Raw genomic sequence first — 20,903 nt, 5'->3', positions numbered from 1 at the left:
ACTGATGGGTCCAGGGTTGGTGGGGTTGGTTCTGGTGGTGGATGTGCTTCTCTGGCAGTAGGATGACGTATCGGTGTTTTCACTGTTCTCCTGTGTATCTCCGATGTGCCCATCAATCAGAGGAGTGACCTTTTTCACATTATTAACAATTTCCCAGTATCACCTCTAAGTGTCGCCAATGGTTCCAAAGCACTAGAAACGTGCGTACGCCAGCTATGGAGTTGGCGTGGAGGACCGCACATTTCCACGGTCATTTCACTCTTTATACATCTGAACGTGAGCGTGGAAAAGGGCGTACGCCAGGTTTTTGTGAATACGCACACTTTATACATGAGGCCCTTGGTCTTATTACCATAATCATCCATTTTGTAATTTTAACCCTCTAAATGCCGCTTTAACACAATATTTTTTTCCGAAATCAAACAAAAAAGTAGAAAATCTATTTCCTGTAGAAAATGCTTGTGATTCCTGAATGTTGAAATTTTTGCACATTGATCTTTGACCAACTTTGCTAATTATTGTAAAATGTGTAAGGGGTACAAATAAGAGTTCAGGTCAAAAGGGCTTGCTCATATCAGAGAGGAGATCCTGTTTGATGGATCAGTGTGTTTGTTGAAAACAGGTAAAGCAGGAGTGTGTTATTGCAACTTGCATATCTGTATTAACTGGGTTGATGGGGGAGCTTAAATGATCACATGTTGCTTTGGGCTCAAGATCTGAAAAAGTGATCGTTACACTGCTTCAGATATTGTCACCTTTCTAAAATAATTGCCAGAGTCATTTTTTCAGGAAACAAAAGAAACGTAACCAGTAATGGAGAATTTGATAATTTAGGCAAGAAAAAGTCCTTTTTTTTGTTTTCCCAAAAAATTGACCTAGCCAATTATTTAAGGAAGGTGACAGTATGTTCTGGACTGAAAAATACAGGTGACAGTATGTTAATGACTGAAAAATCACGTGAAAGTTTTTGTTAAAAAAAAAAAAAAAAAAGTTAAATTACATTATGAAAACATGAATAACCTGAACAACCATGCACAATTTGAAATTTCTTCAGAAAAATAAGAGTAATTTCAACAATATTATGTCTCAGCTTATTATTAACACAACTTCCAAATCACAGTGGATCTACAAATGCACAAAACATTTAGTAACAGGCAGAATATTGTTCAAATTTCTCTTAATTTTCTTTAGAAATTTCAGGTTGTTTATATTTGTTGAGGTTATTCACATTTTATCATGAAAGGACAGTTTGTAAATGTAAATATATATATTGAATGTTTTCCACTTGTGTATAATTTTTCTCATTGTAGAATGATGCACTTAAAATTGTCTGGAAACAAGAACTCCACCTAGATTGATGGCATGAATTTTTGTGAATATTTAAAATAAATCATATATTCAGAACGCTCACCACAGACACATCAGAGGCTGAAGGGTTAAAGTAACCTCACTGTTCATCTTGGGTTGTCCTTGTCCAGCTATTTGTTTCCAGATGGTCGTGCACAGAACCCGGACCTGACAGGTCTGTGTGAACCCTCTCCACAGGACCACATCAAAGTTACTCAGGTTTGCTTTTGTTAATCTCTCACTTACAATATATTTAGTGTATCGAATGTTGCACAGATATTTTCAAAAATTGGAGAAGTCACTCGTGGGTGTGTTCTGTACCAGATTAATGTCCATTTTTTCATTTATTTTGATCCAAACAAAAAGAAAACAGAAAATTGAGGCAGAGAATAGGGTCTCTGTCAGTAAATACACTACCACACAATTCAGATTTATGATTCAGATAGATTATTATGTGTCTGTATATTGTTCTTATAGCAAAATGTTACATATTTTGCCTTCTTTTGCCAACTTCTTTGACACTAAAATAGCAAAGAATATGTTGGCCCCTTTGAAACTTTGAGGATACCTACCGTCACATTTGCAGGTTCCATATGGTTTCCTTAAAGACTTTGGTGTCATTTGGGATTTTTAAATTTTCCCAAATTTACAGAAAATTTAGGTGCAAGGGTTGGACAAGAAAAGTTTGATTTTTAATTAAAAAAAAAAAAAAGATTGTTTATTATATATTATTTAATTGAAGAATGCATTATTATGTGTGAGCACAAATTTAAAAAAGATGGAGCAGATAAAAAAATTAAATCAAAAAGCCTACACACAAAGCTTGCAGAAGCTGTCCACTAGGATGCAACTGTTCCTGCAGTCTACCACTCATCATTCAGTTTTGTGCTTCCCACCTAAGCGATAGCAATTGTCTAAGCAATTGTAAAAGTGGGCCTAAACCACATTTGGAGAAAGGACACAGAGCAGGACTCCCTGGTGCAACTTATGGAGCACAAATATGGAGGTGAAGCAGACTCAATAGACTCATGTGCAAGATTAACATTATTTACAAAAACAAAGTGACCAAGGAATAGAAAAACAAATGGAATAATGTGCAAAATAGCTACAGCTAGACCTAGTGGTTATGCAGTCTAACAAAAATGCATTTGACTATCAGTCTTTGACGGAGCAACTTCAGGTCAGACCACAAAAGAAAAACACAAAAGCTGACAAAGGTGTCCAAGCCCTACTTCACAGTGGCTTGAAAAAGTATTCATACCTCTTGAACTTTTCTACATTTTGTTACGTTACAACCACAAACAAATATATTTTATTGACATTTTATGTGAAAGACCAGCACAAAGTGGCACACAATTGTGAAGAAGGAAAATAATACATGATCCCCCCCCCCCCCCCCCCCCCCCCCCCAAAAAAAAAAAAAAAACTGGAAAGTGTGGCATGCAAAAGTATTCAGCCCCCCTGAATCAATACTTTGTGGAACCACCTTTTGCTCCAATTACAGCAGCAAATCTTTTGGGGTATGTCTCTACCAGCTTTGGACATCTAGAGCCATTCTTCTTTGCAAAACAGGTCAAGCTCAGATTCTCAGTTGGATTTAGGTCTGGACTTTGACTAGGCCATTCTACCACATGAATATGTTTTGTTTTAAACCATTCCATTGTAGCTCTGGCTTTATGTTTAGGGTCGCTGTTGTGCTGGAAGGTGAATCTCCACACGTCTCATGTCTTTTGCAGACTCCAACAGGTTTTCTTCCAAGATTGCCCTTTATTTGGCTCCATTCATCTCTGGCCATCTTCCCTGACCCTGCTGAAGAAAAGCACCCCTGCAGCATGATACTACCACCACCTTTTTTGACAATGGGGGTGGTAGTTTCAGAGTGATGTGCATTGTTTGTTTTCTGCCACATATAGCATTTTGTATTTAGGCCAAAAAGTTAAATTTTGGTCTCATCTGCCCAGAGCACCTTTTTCCACATATTTGCTGTGTCCCCCACATGGCTTCTGGCAAACTGCAAATGGGGCTTCTTTTGGCTTTCTTTCAACAATGGCTTTCTTCTTGACACTTTTCCATAAAGATTAGATTTGTGTAGTGCATGACTAATGCCTAGGTCACAAATGCTGTTACGAACTGCTATGAACACTGTGCGAACAATTTATGGACCATTTCGTCTGACCTTCTGAAGGCGGCCTTATAAGAAGAGCGGGGAAAAGGCTTAATGTGGACAGCATCCATAATTCTGGGGTTTTCCTTTTGATTTTTGGAGAGGTGAAAGTACACATGATTGGAGATGTCCATACAAACGTTGGTGATGATTGATCACTGTTCTCGGGTATTAAGCTACATTAAGCTTTTTTTACTGTAAGCATTTTAGAATGTCCCTTTTCTTTCGCTGCTGCCACACCAAAACAGCGGCCACAACCGCTTGATGTTCTTCTTCTTTATTTTGTAGCTGTAGCTGTAGAACTTTCAGTGTTGTGGGCATCACCATCTTGAATGTGATGATCATGACACGGGACTTTTAATAGAGTACACAGCCACTGTTTATATACTGATGTAAATATTCCGAAGAAGTGCAAGGTCTTCCTGCCAATGTCTTGAGAGTGCCGTGAAGTTGCACATAGGGTTGCTGTACAGCCACCTTAAAACCGTAGGTATCACGAAGGAAGGTCCTAAGGCACCCTTACAAAGAGTGTGACAAATATACAGTCTTTGTACGACACTAAATCACATCATTTTCTCATGGAGGCCTCAAGTTGCTTTTGCGATTTAAACAGCAGCCGTACCAACTTTATGAGACGGCCGTAAGAAACTTCTGCTCCCTCCACAAATGTTTATGAGCTCCAGATGTTGTACGTACTGGGAGATTTGTACAAAGCCATCATTTGTAAGAATCTTTGTGACCAAGGCTCAATAGTTTTCTTTTGGACAGATTCCCCCACCTGAGCTGTGGATCTCTGCAGTTCCTCCAGAGTCACGATGGGCCTCTTGGCTGCATCTCTGATTAGTGCTCTCCTTGTTTGGCCTGTAAGTTTAGGTGGACGGCCATGTCTTGGTAGGTTTGCAGTTGTGCCGTACTCCATTTCTGAATGATGGCTTGAACAGTGCTCTGAGAGAAGTTCAAAGCTTGGGAAATCTTTTTATAACCTAACCCAGCTTTTAACTTTTACCGTCCATCTTCATCCACTTGTCCGGGTCGCGGGGGCAGCAGCCTCAGCAAAGAAGCCGGGATAGCCCTCTCCCTAGCCATTTCCGCAAGCTCTTCCAGGAGAAACTGAGGCGTTCCCAGGCCAGCTGAGAGATATAATCCCTCCAGCATGTCCTGGGTTGGCCCCCGAGGTCTCCTTTGGGACGGACGTGCACGAAACACCTCCCAGGAGGCATCCTCACTAGATCCTCCTGTCAACGTGGAGGAGCAGAGGCTCGACTCTTAAGTCCCTCCTGGATGTCCGAGCTCCTCAACCTATCTATGAGGCTGAGCCTGGCCACCCTTCAAAGGAAACTCATTTCGGCTGCTTGTACCCATAACCTCATTCTTTCGGTCATTACCCAGAGCTTATGACCACAGGTGAGCATCGGAACGTAGACTGACCAGTAAATCGAGAGCTTCACCTTTTGGCTTAGCTCCCCCTTCACCACAATGGACTGCGTTCGCTTCACTTCAGACGCTGCCCCGATCCGCCTGTCGATATCCCGTTCCATCCTACCCTCACTCATGAACAAGATCCTGAGATACTTAAACTCGTCCACTTGAGGCAGGACTTCATCCCTGATCAGGAGTGGGCATTCTACTCTTTTCTGGTTGAGGACCCTGGCCTCAGACTTGGAGGTGCTGATCTTCATCCCAGCTGCTTCACACTGGGATGCAAACTGCCCCAGAAAGAGCTGGAGGATGTTGCTCAATGAAGCTAAGAGGACCACATCATCCGCAAAAAGCAGACGAGACCCACCCGCCAGCAAACTTGACCTCCTCCATCACCCAGCTACACCTGGAAACTCTGTCCATAAAAGTTATGAACAGAATTGGTGACAAAGGGCAGCCCTTGTGGAGTCCAACCCTCACCAGGAACAAGTCGGACATATTACCAGCTACACGGACCATGCTCACACTTCTTTGGCACAGGGACTGAATGGCTGCTAGCAAGGGGCCATCCACCCTGTACTCTTGGAGCACCCCCCACAGGATGCCCCTGGGGACACTGTCTTAAGCCTTTTCTAAATCTACAAAACACGTGGACTGGATGGGCAAACTCCCATGCCCCCTCCAGCACCCTAGCAAGGGTATAGAGCTGGTTCACGGTTCCATGTCCAGGAAGAAAACTGCATTGCTCCTCCTCAATCTGAGATTCAACTGACTTCAACCGACCGTGCCCTCTTCTCCAATATTCTAGCATACACCTTACTGGAGAGGCTGAGGAGTGTGAGCCCCCTATATTTGGAACACACTCTCTGGTCTGGTCTGGCTTTAAACTTCTCCACAACTTTATCCCTGACTTGTCTGGTGTGTTCCTTGGACTAACTGATGCTGTTTGCTATTCTCTTAACAAACCTCTGAGACATCACAGAACAGTTGTAACTAGAACTGCGGGCAGTTATGAATGGGGGCCAAGCCTCCCCGCCCACTCGGACCCCAGGCCCCACGGAGCCCACGGAAGTCGGCCCCGAAGGACGTGGGTCTGGGGCTGAGCTGGTGGAGGCTGGGCCCCGTTCATTAGGGTTTACAGTTGGAGTTAGTATTCCACCGTCTGAGCCGCTGTATTCACTGGAATGGGACAAATGCACCAGTAGAGTGGAAGGAGGAATGTGTGGGACTGGGATTAGTTGTAATAGATTACACTCACGTTGACCAATCATTACTAAACTTTACAGCTGGTCTCAGGAGTGACCCCCCCATCATACTCACCAAATTTCATAGAAATCTGTAAAGGTGTTTCAGAGATAACAATTTCACATATTTGCAGCACCCAATAGAGGCTAACATTCATCAAATTCAGCTATACCCTCACATGAAGATGTCAAACAAGTATCTACTATTTGGTGTTGATAGCACTTAATTTGTCTGAGATATGTTATAGTTAACATTTTTTTAGCTAGCTACAGAAATTTATTCATCAATAAATTTCAAATTTTTAGACCGAACAAAATTCTATTGATAACTTAGTATCATGTCTATGAGAAGAGTGTACATGCTAAGATTCAAGGAGATTGGACCAAATCCAAAGTAGGAGTTTGAAAAAGTAGGTTTTCCAGTTTTTGCAATTTTGCCGGTTAAAAAGTCCTCCCCCAAATCTGCCTGACCACGCCCATGTGATTCAACCCTATTCAGGGAATCTGAGGATGTAAGATTTTTTAATGTGTGATATGCAGTGTGGGAGTTATAGACCAAAATGCATTTTCTTTGGTTCTATCGCCCCCTGCTGGTGGACATATATAATTGTTTGCGTCTCAGTTCCGTGCAGGGGTCTGGACCAACCCTCCAAATGTCAGCGCTCTACCATGTACGTTTTAGGCTGCAGGAACAGTTTGAGTCGGATTCCCTGCATTCACTGGAATGGGACCAATGCATTAGGAATACAAAAGGAGGAATGTGCGGGACTGGGATTTGTTGTAATAAATTACGCCCACGTTGACCAATCATTACCAAACTTTACAGCTGGTCTCAGGAGTGACCCCACATCATACCCACCAAACTTCGTGTGAATCGGACCAACTTTTTTGTGACTTGATATTTCTCTGTTTATAGCGCCCCCTATTGTCCGATTTGTACCAAATTTGGCACAGAGCCTCTGGATGACTTCTAAAACAAGTATATTAAGTTTGATGTTGATAGCATATACTTCGTCAAAGATATGCAACAATATGTGTTTTTTTGCTAGCAAAAAAATGTGTCCGTTTATAACTAGCAAATTTTTTACAGCAGCAAACTGATTGTAATAACTTTAGATCAGAAGCCTCTGGAGATTATCTGTGCAAAATTTGAAGCCAATGAGGCTTAAACCCTAGTAGGAGTTCGAAAAAGTATGTTTTCGATATGTAGCAACTTAGAAAGAAAAATATACAGCGGAAGTGGGCGTGACCTATGTCAGAAGACTCATCTCTATCCAAGGAATACAACGATGTAAAGTTTGTCAATGTGTCATTTAAAATGTGGAAGTTAGAGGCAAAAACGCGTATTTGTCTGTTATAGCGCCACCTAGTGGAGTACATCCACAAGTTTTGCTCTGGTAGATCTGTGTCCTATTCTGTAGGGTCCATAGAAATTTCACAGCCCTCAGCAGAACAGTTCAGCTGTAGTAAATGTTTGTTGTTTAACTTGTAATAAGCCACGCCCACATTGTTCAGCCACACCTACCTTAGAGATATGGCCTCAGGAAGGGCCCTTCATCATACCCACCAAATTTCGTAGAAATCGGTGCAGCCGTTTCAGAGATATAAATTTTCCACATTTGCAGCGCCCCCTAGTGGCCAAAATTCACCAAATTAGGCTCATACCCTCACAGTCACAATACAACAAAAGATCTGACATCTGGTGTTGATAGCATATACTTTGACCGAGATATGTAACACTTAATATTTTTTTAGCTAGCTAGAGAAATTTGTTCGTTAATAATTTGCACATTTTTTGACTGAACCAAATTCTTGTATTAACTTTGAATCAGGTCCATGAGAAGAGTGTATGTGCCAAAATTCATGCAGATCAGACAAACTCCCAAGTCGGAGTTCGAAAAAGTAGGTTTTTCAGGTTTCGTGATTTTGCGCGGAAAAAAGTCACGGCGGAAATGGGCGTGGCCGATCTCATGTGATTCAGTAGTATTCAGGGAATCCAACGATGTAAGGTTTTTGAATGTGCGATACACGGTCTGGGAGTTATAGACCAAAATGCATTTTCCTTGAGTAGAGCGCCCCCTGCTGGTGGATATATGTGTATTTTTGCGTTTGAGGTCCCTGCAGGGGTCTGGACCAACCCTCAAAATTGCACCACCGTACCATGTATGGTTTAGGCTGCAGTAACAGTTTTATCAACGGAAAAATAAAAATCCGTACAAAAACAATAGGGTTCCACAGCACCGCTGGAACTGTGGAACACGTATGCTGGCATACGCGTCCCCCAGTCCCCGCAGGCTTGGCCCCCTAAAAATCCTTACAAAAACAATAGGGTTCCACAGCACCCCTGGAACTGTGGAACGCGTTTGCTGGCATACGCGTCCCCCAGTCCCCGCGGGCTATTGAGATTAGATTACACACTGTTTAATCATTAGGTCAGCATTCGATCATTCACCAATCATCAGGCAACTTCTGAAGCACACCACACTTTTCAGTTTTTTATTTGTAAGAAAATTTGAAAATTGTGTCGTTTTCCTTCTTCACAATTGTGTACCACTTTGTGTTGGTCTTTCACATAAAATGCCAGTAAATATAAAATTTATATTTGTGGTCGTAATGTGACGATGTGGAAAATGTCCACTGAACTGAAACTGCACTTTAAAAAGTTTTTAATGATCTGATTTTAACAGTGGACTCTGGTAATCCAGCCGCCCCATTTCTTTTAGACCTGTCAGCACCCTTTGACACAGTTGACTACCACATTTTACGGTCTCAATTGGAGTTGCATGCTGGCCTGCAGAATTTAATTAACTGTCTGCATGCCATTAAATCCTGGATGGGCTTACATTTCCTAAGTCTAAATGATGGTAAGATGGAGATTGTCTTATTTGGTCATCCTTTTATTTTAGCTGCTGACAGCGCTGTGGGCTCCCAGGATTCTTTCACCTGCGCTTGTGTTCAAAACCTTGGTTTTTTCTTTGATAGTGCTTTTAAATTTGACCAATAAATTTCTTCTGTTATTAAGATCAGCTTTCTTCAGCTGCATCTTTTATCAAAGGTGAAGCCATACATGCCCAAAAGCCAGTTCAAGCACGTTGTTCGTATATTCATCATGTCTTGACTGGACTATCGTAATTTGCTCTATTATGGGTTGTACCAGTCCTCTGTCCACCAGCTGCAGATGGTCCAGAATGCAGCGGACCTTCTTGGGTCTTGAACCAGAAGACGGGACCACATCACCCCCCCATACTGGCTTCCCTTCTCTGGCTTCCTGTCACCAACAGAATCCTGTTTAAGATTTTATTGTTTGTTTTTAAGTGCCTGAATGGTTTGGCACCCCCTTACCTTTCAGAGCTTTTAACTGTGCCCTTTCCAGAAACCAAAAGACAGTATGTATGTACTTTTCAAAACGTCAGACACCATGCAAATGATTTATGGGCCATTTTGTACGTCCTTCTCATAGCGGCCATATAAGAATAGAGTGTTCGTAGACCATTCCTAAGTTTGTAGCCAGGTGGATGATCTTGTGCAAGATTTTCCACGAACGTGCAAGAATATCCCCTTTCGTAGGGTGCCCAAATGAATGCCTTAGGAACAACCTATGAGCAATGCACGACGTTCATGGATCAGGAGGCCATTCCAGAACCCCATATTCCTGTAGTGACTGCAAGTAGACCACAAGTACACATTACGTTGTTATTAGGGGCTCCTTATGGTGTTCAGAGGAATGGACGTAAAGACAGAGATTCGCAAGGCTTTCTTAAGGTGGACATAAGGTGTTCCTATAGACAGTAGTGTGTCATTTGTGGCATTCTTAGAGGGGATCGTATGAAAATTGTCAAGACAGAGTGAATGACTGGATTCAAACGCATGGTGCTGAAGGGAAAGTATTTTATTGACAGAAAAATAAACATGAAGACACAACACCAAACCTGCAGAGAGATAATGCAGAGTCCACAGGGTGACAAGGATCAGGGTGATGGATGTGCATGACGGACAGTTGGGGTTAGGCACTTGGTGACAGATGGTTGATGTTTTCGTGATCGTTAGTGTGCAACATAACTCAAAAAGTTATGGACAGATTTGGATGAAATTTTCAGGGTTTGTTGGAAATGGGATAAGGAAGAAATGATTACATTTTGGTGGTGATCGGGGGTGGGGGGGCCCACGGGGGGGGGCCACTGATCATTAGTGTGCAACATAACTCAAAAAGTTATGGACAGATTTGGATGAAATTTTCAGGGTTTGTTGGAAATGGGATGAGGAAGAAATGATTAAATTTTGGTGGTGATCGGGGGTGGGGGGGCCCACAAGGGGGGCCAATGATCGTTAGTGTGCCACATAACTCAAAAAGTTATGGACAGATTTGGATGAAATTTTCAGGGTTTGTTGGAAATGGGATAAGGAAGAAATGATTAAATTTTGGTGGTGATCGGGGGTGGGGGGGCCCATGGGGGGGGGCCACTGATCAGCCTTGGCGGAGGTCTGCGCTCTCCAAGTGCTTCTGTTTTGTTTGTTTGTCTGTCCGGTAGTGTGCAACATAACTCAAAAAGTTATGGACAGATTTGGATGAAATTTTCAGGGTTTGTTGGAAATGGGATAAGGAAGAAATGATTAAATTTTGGTGGTGATCGGGGGTGGGGGGGCCCACGGGGGGGGGGGGGGGGGGCATGTTTGTCTGTCCGTTAGTGTGCAACATAACTCAAAAAGTTATGGACAGATTTGGATGAAATTTTCAGGGTTTGTTGGAAATGGGATAAGGAAGAAATGATTAAATTTTGGTGGTGATCAGGGGTGGGGGGGCCCATGGGGGGGGCCACTGATCAGCCTTGGCGGAGGTCTGCGCTCTCCGAGTGCTTCTAGTTTTATTCTTATATCTTGTACTGGAAATTTCTTCATTTGATGTCTTATTGTGACTCCTAATTTCTAACAGTGCAGGTCTGTTTTCCCACTGTAATGTATGATTCAACACCTCGGACAGTGCACCATCCCAAACATATAAAAAGCACATTCACATTCTAAAATGCTTAATGTAAAAAGCTTAATGTAGCCTAATGTCTGAAAAGAACATCAATCATCACCAAATTATGTGTGGACATCTCTAATGCTGGGATAGGCTCCAGCAGCCCCGCCTATTGTCTCGAAGATAAAGCGACTCAGAAAATGGATGAATGAATGAAAAAACAATACTCTTAAGATTAATCTGTTATTTTTTTTTTTTTTTTCACCTATGGAGAGGAAAAGGCTCAACATGGACAACATGTATCATTTTGGGTTTTTCATTTTGATTTTTGCAAGGTGAAAATGGACATGACTGTTTATTTGACTGTTGTTAATTTTCATATTTAACAAATTCTGTAAAGATCTGTGAGGCAACCTTGTTGTGATATTGGGCTCTACAAATAAAACTGAATTGAATGGAGATGGCCACAGGAACTTCGGTGGTGATTGATCACTGTTCTGGCAGTGTTAAGCAATGTTAAGTTTTTTTTTGCGTTAAGCATTTTAGAATGTCCCTCTTCTGCTGCTGTCGGACTGAAACAGCCAAAACAACCACTTGACCTTCCTTTTCTTTGTCTTGCAGCTGTAACTGTACAAGTGTCAGTCTTGTGGGCATTATTGCCATCTTGAATGCAATGATTGCGACATGGTACTTTTAGTACATGGCTGCTGTTTATATACCGATCTAAATATTTTGAAACAGCGAAAAATCTTCCTACCATCGACTTGAGAGTCTATAAGTTGCACATGGGGTTCCGTACATCTACCTTACAACAAAATAATTCATGAAGTGGTCTGATCTAGGAAGGTCCCAAGGCACCCTTACGAAGATCATGACAACTGTACGGTCCTCGTATGACACAAAGTCACGTCATTGTCTCATGGAGGCCTCAAGTTTCTCTTGCATTTTGAACAGCAGCCGTATCAACTTTATCAGACGGCTGTAAGAAACTACTGCTCCTTCCACAAATGTCTACAAACTCCAGATCTCATATGAACCCATCGTTTGTAAGAAACTTTGTGACTGAGGCTTTAGCTGTGTGTATGAGCTTGTGGTATGAACTCAATAGTGTGGTGTTACGTGTACAGATTGACGTTAGGATGTGCAGATGTGTGTGCATAGTTGAATATGTCTTTGATAATCATAGATGCGGTTTGTACAGATTAAGATGTGTTTATTTTGTCTTAGATAATGTGAGACAGCTGGTCTATGCATGCATTCTTTTGCAATAATGTGGAAAGTATTGTGTGTATATAGTGTAGATAATATGGACATGGTTGACATATCTGGCTATTGTGTAGAATTTTATAATTTTTTTTGTACTTTTACTGTCTTTTTTGTGGAACATCTTGTGTGGGGCAATGGACGGAAACTAGCCTTTGGCTAAAATCTGGTGTGTTTACATTCATGTGAAAACATGCATGTCCATTAATGCTCACTGTCCCCTTCAAAGAAATAAATTGAAATTGAAATTCCAGCCAGAGAAAAGTGATCCTCAGATTGCCTGTTTTTAGACGTACCAAGAACCTGCCTGAAGTCTAAAGGCGACAGAGCCTTTTCTGTAGCAGGTCCATGGCTCTGGAAATCTCTGCCCCAACATATTGCATGTGCTCAGTCCATTGATCATTTTAGATCTCTTTTAGAGATTGGACTGGCTTTTATTACAAGTGTGTAACTTACGTGTGTGTAAATTATTTTATCTTCTGATATTTTTAGATACTATTTATCATTGTGTACCTGTTATCAGTTTATATATATATATATATATATATATATATATATATATATATATATATATATAGAGAGAGAGAGAGAGAGAGAGAGAGAGAGAGAGAGAGAGAGAGATAGTATTATGTTTTACATTTTTACAGATAACCTTGGACAGCACTTTGGACAGTTTATGTTGTTGTAAATGTTCTATAGAAATAAACCTGACCTTGAAAAGTTCATGAGGTATGAAGACTTTTTTTCAAGCAGTTGTATGTAGCTGGTAACCCTACCCACTGCTGCCCACAAAAACATTTTAATGGTACTTTGGCCTGAGCCAAGCATTCTGTGGATGACTGCCTCACTCCATAAAACATGGCAGGGGATAGTACCGTGACACTAATAAAGGTAAGAAAAACCCTAATATACACACAGGTTTTCATTTTCAGCTTGTGCCAGTGTCCTGTGTCTAGATTTGGTTGCTAACATGGTATCAGATGGATACTGGTCTTGAATAGGAATGCAATGATGAGTGTCTCTTGCAGCAGTGAACTGGAATTTAAAAAGTGTGTTCTGCTCACAGGAACAATATGAGCTCTACTGTGAGATGGGCTCCACATTCCAGCTCTGTAAGATCTGTGCAGAAAATGACAAGGATGTGAAGATTGAACCATGCAGACACCTGATGTGCACCTCCTGTCTGACGGCCTGGCAGGTAAACACACCTCTACGCTACAGTATAGTAGCATCTAGTCAGTTCTGATCTACGACTACTGAAAACTTAAGGCGTAATCAAGAGAACATATATCATACTAAGATGGTTTAGGTCATTATGTGATAGGTAATATTTATTGTAAAGCCCTGCTTTATCTTAGACAGCATCACAAAACTGTTAGCATTACAGAAGTTTTTGCCTTGCACAAATTAAAACTTCTCTTCTGGATTGAAGTCAATAATCCTCCCTTTCCAAAAGCCTTTATTTCAGGGAGTTTTGTTCACGAGTTGTAGGAGGCAAGTTCAGAAAACTGCCTTCTCCATTACCTTTTCTTTACAGACTAGCTTTTATATGTTTGAGCTGTCTGTTATTTTAAAACTTGCTTTAATTTTGGAATTTATTCATTAAGGTCTGCCTGCTCAAATTTTGTATTTTGTGATTTTAATAGAAGAGACAGAAAAAACAATGAAAAGAGTCACTACTGGCTGTTTATTTTTAATTATTTTAGTCTTTTATGCATTTTCATAATTATATATTGTCATGACACTGCTCTCCTGTTGTAAGGGGTCCATTTTTGTATGAGCGTTTGTGTGTATTGCAGGAGTCAGAGGGTCAGGGTTGCCCCTTCTGCCGCTGTGAGATTAAAGGCACAGAACCCATAGTGGTGGACCCCTTCCACCCTAAGGCTACCTGCGCTTCCTTTGCTGGGTTCCAGGGATCCACCAGGGCAGAACCTACTGGCATCGAGGAGGAGGAGGATGATCGACTGGAGGACCAGCATCTGGTCATGAGCAGGCTGGCATGCTCTAAGGTAAAAGGCCCACATCAGTGCCTCTGCATCATGAAACTCAACAGACCCAGGAGCCCAGCCTAACAGGCACAATAGAACCACATCATAATAACAATGGTGACACTGACTATGATTAAAACTACAACTAGTGGTGTTGCTGAAAAACAACTTGCAAATAACTCTGAACTAGACTACAATTCTTGGTAGCATAATATTAAGGTCACTGTTTGCTAAATCTGCATTCACATACGTTACATATTTTAGAGTTGAGAATCAACAGAACATTCTTTGTCCACAGTAAAAATCCAACATGTATTTGGTTTATAACAGAAATGTATTTACATGTTGCAGATAAAATTGTTTTGCATGTAGTGGCTGGCTCTAAATTGTCTAAACCTTGGTCTTTGGTGTAAACTCATCTTAAAAACACTTTAACACTTTCAGTGCCATGGGCCGATTAAATCGGCTTTACGAAAACAACCTGTAAAGTGCCACGGGCCGATCAGATCGGCTTTGGAGAATACGCCACATTTGTGTACAAACAAACCATCCACCCCCATTTCTTTCTCACATTTCGATGACGTTCTTTCTGTGTCCCCCTTTTGAGACCAAGCAGACGGGAATTTGAGGTCACGCGACCGAGTAATATTTGTATATCTTTTTAATGTTTCTTATTCTCCAGTGTTTCATCAGAGGGAGCCCTCCATGCCGGGGGGCGGCTGTGGACTCCGGGGGCTGTGGCGGCGCCTTCTCTCACTGGGGTCCGCTCCTTTCTGGTGGGTGGGGGTCCCAGTTGGCCCTCTCCCACTAGTTGGGATGCGGGGCTGTGTTGCTGGTGCCTGGTCGCCGGGGTCGGCGGCTGCCTCCTGGTGCGGATGGCTCCCTGAGACAGCGTCTCCTAAATTGACGTTTTACTTTTACTTGTACATTTTTGTTCTGGTCTACCCGTGCTCAGTCAGTCTTCTTAAGTATGTGTGAGCTTGTGGGTTTGCATGTATATGTGTGTGTGTGCGGGTGAGTGGGTGGGTGTGGGTGGGGGGGCGGTACTGATTTTTAAACTGATATGTAAAGCACTTTGTGCTACAGTTTTTAATGTATGAAAAGTGCTATATAAATAAAGATTATTATTATTATTATTATTATTATTATTATTATTATAAATTATGCAAATTACGATCAATAATGAATCGGCTGCGTCCGGTGCGTTTGGATCTAATCAGCAATATTTCGGATGTTACCGAGCGGTGTCCTGCAGGATTCTTCAAATATTATAAAAACGACGCGAAATACTGAAAAACGGCCTAATTGTGTGGCACTTTTAAGGCTTATTAGCCCCTTAACTGTCTGGCACTTAAAGAGTTAATGGCCCTTGCTGTCAATGCCCCTACCAGTGTTCTCTGAACGGGTGGCTCTGAACAACTCCCAGAGGTGGTGCCTCCTCTTTCACTGCATGCGTGCACCAAGTGCTTATAAAAACACAGATGTCCACAGGATTTTTCTAGGACTGATTGGAATTTAGTTAGTGCTTTTACATATTATTTTGATCAGTAAGGTTGCTGCATAAGTTACTATGGTGATTTACTCAGGTAAAGAGTGAATCACTCTACCCTTAGAGAAAAGGAGGAAGAAGAAAACAAAGAGGAAAGACAAATTTACATCCTTTTCTCTCTGGGTGGCGTAGTGGTTAGTGCTTCCACCCACAGTGAGCAGGGACTCTCAGGGCGCTTTAACACAGTGTACCTGAGTCTGTATCAGTCTGTTTGACCCCAAAGTCTGCTTAGTGGCGATTTTCCTGAGACCCTGAATTTCTCTTTCGATAGGGTCTATAAGAATAAAAGCCAAATATTGTTTATATACTTCATGAAAAAAATTGTGATATTCCTTAAAGCTATACCGTATGTTGTGGCATTTTTACACTTTTCTTTTGCCATCTTAAAATGCTCCTAATAAGTGTGTCAAACTAAAATGTAAAAGAAATCCGCCAGGTATTGAAACTCAAAAATGTTTAATTCTCATATATTTCTGATAAAAGTCTGACCAATCATTTTAGTCGGTCCGAATAAAATAATTGGCCGAACCTGACTGAGCCTCCTGTCAATCATCCATTACGGCCGTCCAGCATCCGATCCATTATCACCGTCTCACATTCAATATGTGTACCTCTGAATCTGACGCTTCACTCGCGCTGCTTCTCCTGTCACTGACCACAGTCTACTGTCTAGGATGTGTATGGATAGAACTGACATGCACATGTGGAAGGGAATAAACAGATTTATAAACAGAAACGACAACTGAGGGGCACAAACAGGACTCTGATGAATGAAGGATGGAGATAAAAGTCCGGAAGTCAGCTGTACTGGACTGAACAGGTCCGCATAAAGCTCAGCTTTTATGACGGTGGGACTCAAACAGGTACAATTACATGGTGTCACACAATGTAAGATGATGTAGGATGATAATTGTATGGACTATGAAACTTCAAATGTCCACGGAAAATTCGCGGAGGCCGCGCGTTCACAGTGCGCGTGCCCATTCCCTGGGCACTGCAGTGAAAACACTGATGCAGTACTGCACAGACCACACCCTTAAATTCAGGGTCTACTGATGAAACAGGAGCCGCGGGCCTGCGGCAGGTGGATGATGCATCTGATTACCGAGGGAGGGGTCCGCGGACACGCCAAAATGGACCGGACCTCCACCTCTGCTTCCTCCTCTGTTTCCATCGCGCATCAGATGAGAGGAGGAGAGAGGAGGAGGAGCTTCAGAGCTCAGGCAGAGGGAAGGGGGCGGGGCTTTGGAGGGAGGCGGGTTGTTCATGTTCAAACTTTTACTAAGTGTTGTGAGAAATGCCACATCGGTAGGTATAGCTTTAATGATCGATTTGTTGTACCATTGGATAAAGTGCAGGTAATAACATTTGTGTAGTAGAACTAAATAAATTCTGCAGAGAAATTCAATTAAATAAATGGCTCTGAAGAGGGGCAGTTAAGAAGAAATGGGCATTTCTGACTTTGCATCACCGACATGAGGGAGTGAAATTTCAGTGGAGATGCCGCACCCCACACCACCCCCGCTATTTTCCCGTAGCCACCAGGGTGAACGTGGGACATAATTGAGACATACCTGTGGCCCAGATCAGGTGCCTTGAGGATGTTTTCAACTTCTGTCTCACTGACCAGATAGTCCAGATGACTATGGACTACACCAACCTCCAGGGAAAATGCTCCAACCCGATACTGACCCTGCATTTGTGCGTGTATTTTGGCGGCGGTGCACCGCTCCCACAAACAGATCTGTTTCGCTCCACCATGTCCCTAAAGCGATTCTAACTCATCAACGCCATGATCCGGTTTGATGACTGGCTATCCCAGCTGCAGCGTCGGTGCGCAGACAAACTGGCAGCCTTCGGACAGGTGTGGACAGGTGGACAGGGTGACTTCCCCTTTATTCAACTTCAGCGATGAAGCATAGTTTGGGCAGTGGCGCCCCCTACTGTTGACACCACAAATCCTGCCGTAGAAAAGGGCAATTAACCGACAATTAATAATTTAATTGAGCAAATTCTCATTGACAATTAACTGATAGTCGATTAACTGTTTACATCCCTAATATAAACAACAAACAAGTCAAATGACATCTACAAGCAATATGTGCACTGCAGTCTTTAACACATTTGGATACAGCTTACTAACAACTTAAGATGCAACTAACATACAGCTTTGTGTTGATCCTGGCATCATGTGCATCACAGTGAGCGTCCGTGTGAAACACAACAGTGGAACCAATGTTTTAGTGGCAGCAAAATTAAGGAAACAAAGCTTTGATTCAGGAAAACTGTAATTGAATAATTTTTAAAATTGATTTAAGTCGATTAGTCGTTTCAGCTCCATTTGCATTTGTTTGATGCAGGTGGAGCGGCCTCCCTCCCCCGTGTCTCAGTTGCCTCCAGTGCCTCCTAGACTTGACCTTCTGCAACAGAAACCTTCCAACTCCCCTGGTGCTTTAGGCCAGGGAGCTACAGCCAGGGTTTGTATTTGTGTATGTTTATGTATTTGAGTATCTTAGCATTTGTGCTCTATTGTAACCCCTGTGCCCATCTCTACTTGTGCTGCAGATGGCAGCCACATACAGAGACAAGCCTCTCCCTTTGCCTCCAGCGCTCAGAGAGCTGCCCCCTCCTCCTCCTCCAGAGAGACCCTCCTTGGTCAGTCAAGATACAAGACTCCAGAAAAGGCCTCTGCCCTCCACACCTGACCAACCCTCCTGGGCAGCCAACTATATGGTGCCACGGCCCGTAGTTAAAGCTGCGTCAGCCCTGCCATCTATTCCTCAGAGCAATGGAGCCAATGCAGAAGGAAGCAAACCTCAGGCTGCTACCAATGCTGTCTACTGCCTTGCTTCAAGGTAGTAACAGGATGACACAGTGGCTGAAAAGCATGTGGCATATGACTTAATGTCTGTATCAAGTAATCCTGTGAAGAACTTAGATTATGTTGTCATAAAGACACAAAGGGTTGTAAATGGGTTCTTATTCTGCAAGTGTCTGAAGCAATATGGTAGACGAAGAGAGGAACTCACAATAAGAAATGATTACATAAGATGAGATGTACTTTACTGAGTTCTTGAAGGAAATTCAATTGTCCATTAGATGAAAATAAAATACAATTAGAATTGGTGCCTGTAACAAAAGGAAAAAATACTACTTGAAACTTAAAAACCTGGAATTTTGTACTTATTCACTCCTTTTAGTACCTTTTAAAATAATGATGACATTATATATGTATGCTCTTATCAGTATTAAGTTTGTTTTTATTAATGACTTTTATTGTATTTATGTGTATTTTTAGTGTGGATGTATGGCTGTGATTTCCATTTTGTGTAACTTCTGCTGCTGTCTTGGCCAGGACACTTTTGAAGAAGAGATTTTTAATCTCAATGAGCTTTTTTTCTGGTTAAATAAAGGTTATAACAGAAAATAATAATAATCGTACCGACAGTTTCACAGAATTTGAGATGAAATAATGCTCACATTATTTCTAATTATCCCCACATCTGCTGAAAAATAGTACTGAAAGAGTCCCGTGTCTCATTTTGTACCATGTTGTCTGTTTCCAGATCCTTCTTAGCATCAGCAGTACCCTGTAGGGAGTGGGTGTCCTCTGACTGTGATGAGAATGAGTACATGAATCCCACCTCCTTCCCAGTGTCTGGAGGCCCTTGGGTATTATCAGGCTCACTGGTCCCCCCTCTATCCACCCAGTCAATCCAGCACGCCGACACCAGGTAAATATGGAAGCCACTCATAATGCAGGATCCTACTAAATTCAACAAAATAGCTTTCAAAGAGGAATGAAATTCAAGAAAACCTGTTGCCTAAGAATTCTCCTTTTTTTTGTAAAAAAAAAAAAAACAAAAAACCCCACAGTATTTATGCTAATAATAATGGATAAGACTTATATTATACTTTTCCATGAATGCATACTCAAAGTGCATACGGTGGATCCATTATTCATTCACTCACACATTCACACTCTGACAGAAGCGTGGCTGCCAATTTGCATCTATGGTGTCTCTGACCACCACCGAACATACATCAGTGCGAGTAGCAGCACTGGGTGGTGAAGTGGTAAGGGTGAAGTGTCTTGCCCAAGGACACAACAGCAACAACACATGACTAGGATTTGAACTGCCAATCCTTTGGTCATTGGACAACCCGCTCTACCTCCTGAGCCACGGCCGCCCTGGCATCGTTTTAGTCGGCCTGTGCAATGTCACATCATTACATACATATACCAGGATTATTTGTCCAACCAATTTCTCTGACACTATTCACCCAGTTCTTTTCATTTTCCTCTCTACATGTGGCTTTCTGTCAATTGCTGCCTATTTTTTGTACAAAGTTTTGGAAAAGATTGAAAGTTAGGACTCAAAATTAACCCCTAGGTAGGCAGGGTATCTGTGAGCAGGAGGGCCAAAGTCTTGTGCAACCGGGTGGGAATTGGTAAGCTCTGCTTACTTTTTCACTTGTTTAGCACATAACGTTGCAGAGCCTGTACCTAACCACCCAAAACCAGAGGCACAGAGGCCACCTTGTATTGTAGGCACTAGGCATGATGGGTAATCACTTCATCCACCTCTCTTCTCACTCTGGAGCAGGGTCAATCTAGACTCATTAGACATCATGACCATTGCTCCACATTTCAATCTATTTGCACCCAAGCAAAGAGATGGTTGTTTCAGAAATGAGGAGCTACTCACTGCATCAGTTATGGTTAAATAACTTATTGCAGCTGAAACACATTACTCACTGCAGTAAATATCCAATCCAAAAGATCTTAAGCAGAGTTAGCACAGTTAATGAAAATTCGACAGTGTAAGTTGTCAAGGGATAATGTTAGGATTAATCTACTAGCAATCCACATAATGTGATGACCATGATTTTCCTGTTAATGCAGAAACTTAAAAAATAAAATAAAACACACCATCATAAATAAATGGAAGTATATAAATGTAATGCC

General features: G+C 42.0%; 1 protein-coding gene across 2 annotated transcripts in view; it reads left to right on the top strand.

Annotated features, from left to right (window-relative positions):
* Window positions 1–20,903, top strand: part of LOC115432915 (E3 ubiquitin-protein ligase CBL-like) — a 103,646-nt gene that overhangs the window by 67,121 nt on the left and 15,622 nt on the right. For both annotated transcript variants that reach the window (XM_030154017.1, XM_030154016.1), the window contains 6 exons: window positions 1,479–1,566; window positions 13,464–13,595; window positions 14,197–14,406; window positions 18,295–18,411; window positions 18,500–18,789; window positions 19,501–19,668. In XM_030154017.1, coding sequence (XP_030009877.1) covers window positions 1,479–1,566; window positions 13,464–13,595; window positions 14,197–14,406; window positions 18,295–18,411; window positions 18,500–18,789; window positions 19,501–19,668 — 1,005 coding nt within the window. The remainder of the gene's footprint in view (window positions 1–1,478; window positions 1,567–13,463; window positions 13,596–14,196; window positions 14,407–18,294; window positions 18,412–18,499; window positions 18,790–19,500; window positions 19,669–20,903) is intronic.

This window comes from Sphaeramia orbicularis, chromosome 14 (assembly GCF_902148855.1).
Source record: "Sphaeramia orbicularis chromosome 14, fSphaOr1.1, whole genome shotgun sequence".
In the NCBI taxonomy this organism is placed as follows: Eukaryota; Metazoa; Chordata; class Actinopteri; order Kurtiformes; family Apogonidae; genus Sphaeramia; species Sphaeramia orbicularis.
This window is presented reverse-complemented; position numbering and strand designations above follow the sequence as displayed.